This window comes from Chenopodium quinoa, unplaced genomic scaffold (genome assembly GCF_001683475.1).
Source record: "Chenopodium quinoa cultivar QQ74 unplaced genomic scaffold, ASM168347v1, whole genome shotgun sequence".
In the NCBI taxonomy this organism is placed as follows: domain Eukaryota; kingdom Viridiplantae; phylum Streptophyta; class Magnoliopsida; order Caryophyllales; family Amaranthaceae; genus Chenopodium; species Chenopodium quinoa.
In genome coordinates, this window is record NW_018744626.1 from 321,702 (window position 1) to 328,898 (window position 7,197).

The 7,197-nt window shown below is 35.1% G+C and overlaps 1 protein-coding gene across 1 annotated transcript; it reads right to left on the minus strand.

The window, feature by feature from the left end:
- Positions 1 to 5,782: 5,782 nt before the first annotated feature.
- Positions 5,783 to 6,812, minus strand: LOC110700771. Its single transcript, XM_021878369.1, has 3 exons — positions 6,747 to 6,812; positions 6,532 to 6,599; positions 5,783 to 6,441 (listed from the first exon to the last, which is right to left on the minus strand). Exons 1-3 carry the CDS (start codon positions 6,796 to 6,798, stop codon positions 5,929 to 5,931), a joined length of 633 nt encoding a protein of 210 aa, XP_021734061.1. The 5' UTR covers positions 6,799 to 6,812; the 3' UTR covers positions 5,783 to 5,928.
- Positions 6,813 to 7,197: the final 385 nt, after the last annotated feature.

A 7,197-nucleotide genomic window follows, 5' to 3' on the forward strand; every position in this document is an offset into this window, starting at 1 on the left:
TGTCGCCTTTGGTGGTCTCGACAGCAGAGACCATCCAAGGAGAGTAAGAAGACGAAGGGGCAGAGCGACAACCGAGAGGGCGGAGAAGTAGAGTTTTTTACGAGGAGTGGAGTTGATCGGAAGTGGCAAGATTGTAGAAATGGCGGTCGACCGCCGCCATTCCTTGCATGTTAGACGAAACCTTCTAAGATCATCAATGTCTTCTTGGAGGTGTGTAGCAATTGATCGAACTATCTCCACAGGAAGGTTGGACCAGTCTATCCGTGGCCGGATGTTCCTCATTTTCACCGGATTTTCACTGAAATGGAGAGGTATTACTTGTACAGTATATGCCTTAGATTTTTCATTCTTGTGCAAAGTTAACACCCGAATAAATCTTAGGAGAATCAGGCTAGCTGAGTAGCGAGTAAATGTTTTTTTAATTGTTTTGAGAAACAGTTGCAAATGTTTTCTAAAAAAAAAAAAAAGAAAAGAAAGATACCATCAACTACTGTAGTAAATCATGAGGCGCCATCGTCATCAATTCATCATTATTTTAGACGGTTACGCCATCACACTAGGTAGAGTATGAAAATGGGTGAAAAAATTCAAAGTTTTCATTGCGTGTGAAAACAATCTAAATTATGAAATTTGTCTTAAAAAAAAAAAAAAATACTTTTCCTGTAAAAAGTAAAAATTATAATTACTATGTGGATGCTCTTAGTGCACTATATTGAATTTCAAGCTATTTAACAAATATTTTTCAATATTTAATTAACTATTATCTCTAAGACTCTAACTAGGCCAAGACGCTAAGTAACCCCATGCAATCCAAATAATTATAATAACACTAAATTTATATCTAAAAGGTATATATATATAAATACATAGTCACAAGGGGTAGCACCAGAATTTTGATATGAAAAGTTTAAAACTACATAAAAATCCATATGTCAAGCTTTGCTTCAGTGGTAAAAGGGGTATTTGTGAAGCTGCGTGCACGAGTGTTTGAATCCCAACAATATTTTTTCATTGAATTTTTTCTTTTTAAGTATTTTAACCCCTTGCTCTTTGTTCCAAATTAAATTTACCCCTACACTTTATTTTTATATTACGTACAAGGTATAAGAAAAGTATTAATAAAATAATCTGATACTTCATACTAGTACATAGTTTTTTTTTTTTTTTTTTTTTTTTTTTTTTTTTTAATTTTATTGTAATTATTTTGATATATATAATATATCTTTTTTTTTAAACAATGTATAATATATGTTAGTATTGTTTAATTTTTTGAATAAGTTCTCCGTCAATTGTACGAGTTGCGTTCCCTACAACTATCATTTAACGACGAATTGCATGTCAAATCAAATCGTCAATTAATAAGGAGCATTACAATGTAATAACACGTATTGCATCGCATCAAAAAATAACTCAGTTTGTTATTTTTCTAATCGTTTTTGAGGAAATATTATAATATGAATTGAATCCCTAAAATAAAGTTCGATTTTAATTTAGTTCTAAAAATTCTTAAACAACTACGCGCTATTGCGCTACCCCTTTGTGAAAATCATTTCAACCTCCTCAAGCCCACTTCACAAACAAACATTACATAAGTCTAAATTTGAGTAGTGTTATTAGCATTATTCGGGCATGTAGACATAAACAAAAAGATTTCTAATTGACATCATATAAGAAAGTTCCTTGCACAAAGATGGTGTTGCCCTGTTTCAAACTGCATATTCAATTGCTTTTTAGAGTAATAATAAAAAACTAAATGACATAAAAGGAATACATACATGAGTAAAAAGTCGGTCAGAACCAAGAAAACCAACCTTATCCTGTTGAGTACAGTAATACAAGCACCCAAATAAGATGATAGATAATTTAAAATGAATATGTTGGCATTTGTTCATGATTGATTTATATGGATAAGAGCCAAAACAGTCAAACTATATCCCATGTTAAGATACAATAGTCAAGTAAAGATTCCCAAATAAGATCATCGTACGTAGATTAGCAGTACAAGGAACTTGGCAACTTGCAATGCCAGCCTTAATTCCATCAAATAAAAAGTTGTGAGCAATTTTGCAGACAAAATGTATGCCAAAGGTGATTTTGGAGCAAAAAGTTAGCTAAAAACCCTCAATCTGATTCCTCGAGTACTTAGTAGTTAAATTGTAGTGGTCACAAAACTTTGAGTTGACAGAGAATGATAATTATAGGACCATTTTATAGGCAAGTTTAAGCTGCCTGAAAAGCTGAAAGTTCTTGGCATTTATCATTCAAATGTCAAAGCAACAATTTAGAATGAAGAAGAAAAACAATTATCGCATTTACGGTGTGTTTGGATAAAGAAAGAGGAAAGAAAAGAAGGGGAGGGAAGAATGATTTTCCTTACAAATCTCTTCATTGTTGGAGAGATCAATTTCTTATAATTTAATCGCTCTATTTCTTTTCCATCCAATTCCCTTCCTTCCACAGTAATCATCCAAATTAAAGATATTACATTCCTCATTTTCTCGTCTTCCTTTTCCTCCATTTCCTTCAATCCAAACAAAGTAATAAGGAGCCCCAATAATCAATCAATATACCTTGTATTCTAGCAAGATAAGAAACCACAACAAGTTGATTTCCAAGATTGAACTAAGGGCATTATTCTGATATTCTTAGTATATCATATGGAAGCAATTTTTGAAACAAGCACCCATAATTTGATCTAATTTCAGAGATGTGCTCTATAATCTAACAAGATGAGCAAATAACAGTAACAGCTCTATAATATAGAAAGATGAATTAGTTAATAGTAGTATAGTACTACATACTAATAATCTATATCTAAGGATTCTACTCATAATACCTTTGAAATTGAGATTGCAAACAAGATGATGCATTTGGCAAAATCCAAGGTGGAGGAGATTGTAGCAATATCACAGGGAAGTCCGGATAAGATTCAGCAGGTATACTGTACAAGTCTTGCCCAACCATCGAGTAAACAGCAAGCTCATTTCCAACTTTGCCTTCATAACTCCAACCAGATTTATATTTAGACTCAGAATACCGAGGGAAGGCGTCATCAGAGAAGACGATGCAGTTGCTTAGTTGACACCCAGGGTATTCACCTGCAGCAGCAAAAAAGCAGTAATATCTACTGACAAACAGCACCAGATCAGCTTTGCCAAAACTGGTCACCTCAGACGATGCAGTTGCTTAGTTGACGGGTTAAGGTGATTGTTGTTGACCAATTTTCTGGGGTAAGGTTTGTTTTGACGATAATTTTTTTTTAGATGCTTATTGTGTATCTAATTTTAAAGAATTACAAAAAACTGTTGGTAATGAATCAGCTAGTAGTATTGTTATCTTTGATATTCTATTGTTTTTGCTAATTTGAAACTGGAATTGGTGTCAGTGACATGTTGTCCAAGTATAGAAATGAGGATGAAATCTGAAGCCAGTAGGCTGAAATATGCAAACATTGCTTTAAATGAATATAATGCCGATGGTGATGACTATGAGCTTGTGGAGCTTGGCCCCCTCGCTCTAGGATCCATTGATGATGATGGCTTTAAGCTTCAGGAGCCTGGCCCCCTTGCTCCAGGTTCAGGATCCATTCCAAAAGGATGCCTTATTTTGCATTTAAACTTCAAGGCTAAGCATAACAATGAACCTCATGCTGTAGTCGAGACTTTTTTCTCTGAATTGATCAAAATTAATGAAGATGATGTCCGTGTTGTTACTGTCAGATGCTTGGGACCAACCAATTTACTACCAGGTTACCAATACCATACTTTTATTTTATTTTTATTTCATCTCATAATTTAATGTTATGATGCTAATTCCTTCTTTTGGCTGCAGAGAAACCTGCTACTTATGGTTGCCTCTATTGCTACTTGCGTAATATTCATCATCCTGATGACCCTCTTTCCTTCCTAAGAGGTGGAAAATATCGTTTCAATTTCTTGTTTTCTGTAGTCCCGAAGATCAGTAAGTATGTACGGGATGGGTATGTTGCCATTCTCTCTACTCTCAACCTTTTATGTACTCTGCATCATTAGTAGCCATATCATCATTTGATTGCCTAATTACTTTCCAAAAATTCATAAATTATAACAAAAATAATTCAATCAACAAATTATACAATAATAGTGATTAAACAAACTGATGAATAATGATTAAAATTAGAGCAATGAAATACTTGAATAGAAGAGAGAGGGCAATGCAATCAGTTTAATGTATGTAAATTATGAGTATAAAGGGAGTAATGTGGAAATTTTGTAACACTTTTTTATTTATACATATTTTTTGTTATGTATCTAAGTATCACTCAACTGAAACTATTTAACTTTTGTATCACAGCGAAAAACAACACTTCATTCCTCTTTCCTTTCATCCTGAAGTCCAGTTCATTCACAAGTTTGACAAAATAGAGTCAACATCTGCAGCTGTAGCCTTGCGCATGTTAAATAAAAAAGAGGTTTGTTTCCTTTTGATTGATTTTACTCCTGCAAGACTATATAGAGCTAACTATGCCCGGAACTTGTTCAAGAGCCTCGTAGAAAAATAATTACTGTCAAAGGTTGTTTTTTTGCTCATTATTGGATGATTAAATGAGCATCAAAAGAATAATAATCATTAAAAAAATGGTCATCCCTTATATTTTCATTGTATATGACTTTCAGAAGTGGAACTTGGAGCTTGTAAAGATTAGCGCCTTTGGAAGGGTAACTTTATCTATAGGTTTTTTCCTACATATCAACTTTGAGGCCAAGGACAAAAACAATCCTGATGCTCCTGTGCAGATGTTTTTTGCCGAAGTGATCTTTCGTAACCCCACTTTTTTTTGCGACTTTTGCAATTGCTTGGAATCATCTACTTCCTCAACAGGTGTGATCTCACTGCATTCTTAATTTACACGTTTTTGTTTTTTGTTTTACTGCTATTATGTTCACTCTGGCTAATATTATGTGACACCTTTTTTTTTTTTTGGCAATTTGATCACTTTCAGATGAAGCTGATAACGGCTGCACTTACTGTGAAGGATTGCCTGTACCTGTTCATCATCCTCCAGGTCCGGGGTACATGGTAGGCCGGGAAACGTATCCAGACTGGTGTGGTCTGGACAAAATATGATCTCGTCTTCCCCTCCATACACTGTGATAAAACTTTAGAGTTGAACTCATGTTTTGTGTATGGTGAAAGTATCGTACTTGTACTCGTATTCGAAACACAATGTTCTTTCTGGTAGTCACTGTAAGAGAGAAAAAAGGACCTTCGGGAATCATATTTTTGATCCTAACAAGTTGTATGCGTGCAATATGTTTCTGTACAATCCTGATGAAATTATGATACTCCGTAGTGAGTAGCTCATTGTTACTCTATTACTCTAACTAGTTAGCTTCTATCCTCTACTAGTTTCTACCCATGTACCTAGGGTAACTTTCAGAGCTCCAAAACTCTCCCTGCAAGGCTGTAATTGCTCATTTCATCTAATAGCTACAGCTAGTAGACCAAGTCTCTTGATGTCTAGAAACATCCCTGAGCTTTTTAATGGATAGCTACTGAAATAGTCTCATTACACGCTCCACAGCCCTAGGGTATGCAGTCTCTGTTATACTCGTACTTTATTATGTGTTGTTTGATGTTGAATGTGCTCTCAATCTCCTCCCTGACGCTGCAATTTTGCTCATCACTGTTTTGTATTGCTGCCAACGCTTCATGTCATTGATCTTAATGCTCCTTTGATTTTGTTTTTCTATGCTTCACTTGAGGTGCTGGATATGATTGTTAATCTTTTACGTAGTAATGAATTTGTTTCAATACTTTCTTTTGTCAGTCTTCACAAACCAAAAACAAGTCAACAATACATGAAACACTACTAATATGCTCATGTCTTAGCGCCCATTATGATTTTTTTTGCATATTAAGAATTAGTGATTCAACAATACAAAGAAATCAGAACAATCCCTCTCCAAGGCATTTATCTTGATCTATTGGTACGCATGCCGTTATGCTCTTGGAAACAATCTGCTTCTTATTTGAACTGAATCCTTGCTTCATTTTCATCATCTCTAAGAGGAACTTTCGGTTCATCTCTTCAACCTTAGCTTTGGCCTTTTCAAGCTCCACCAAAGCAGCATCTAGTAGCTTCCTTTTGTGCAATGCCAAAGCCTTCTCTACAAAGGGAACCAACCAATCCACTTTAACACACACTGACTGCAGATCGGACAGTACTGAAGTCAAGTAATGAGCTTGATTATCAGTCAATGTCTTTCCAGAGTTTGTTTGAAGAATTAGTATCAATTTTGCCAAAGAAGCCAATGTCGTTGCTATAAAGTCGCAACTACGAATTTTACTTTCTTTAAGAACATCTCCATGCTTCATCCAAATCTTTTGCAAAATAGGGAGGTGTTCAGGATGGACATCTACACCTTGAAACTTTGGTGTTGAAGTCTCATTCAAAACAGGCTGCAAACAATTATAGCATGTAAACACTGCTGTCAGGTAAATGTTTCATGATCTCCCTGTGAAATTCCATAGTACAATTGTTGAGGATACCTGAATCACACGAGGAATAGTTGAATCCTTCTGAACTGAAGGATCCACTGATCTCTCTGCTTCTAAGGCTACAACATGAGATTATCACCAACATTAAGTGCAAACCCCGAAAGAAACAAGCTTCATCATCAAATTAGGAGCGACGTATGTTGGCAATCGTGGCATGAATACTAAAAATGCAGTACGATTGACATAACAAGTGTGATCTTGAGTACCTGCAGAGTTAGGAGGAGGAATGGCTGCAGCTTGTTCTCGATCTAGTTGCATGTCATCAACTCCAGAATTCCTTCAGAAAATTCAAGGTCAGTCTCAACTGACAATACTTATTTTAAAATCTAAATGGTAGTCATTTGGCCTGAAATTTCTGGTGTTTCAACTTATATGTTCATGAATACCCTTCTTTATTGTGTGAATTGAAGATTGGACTCCAACAGTATTAGCCTTTCTGATTAGTAGATAATCTTCAGGCTTAAAACGTTTATTATAGTGATAGGAGACTAACATACTATATTAAAATTACGTACCATGATTCAAAGTGGGGTATTAGAAAGTACTTGGACAACAATTCGAAAGCAAAGAGCATGCTAAATACGGAGTACAAAGTATAATACTGTAGATTGCAGGATCCTCATAATTCCTAAAGGCTAAAGTTCTCCTGTCCTTAGC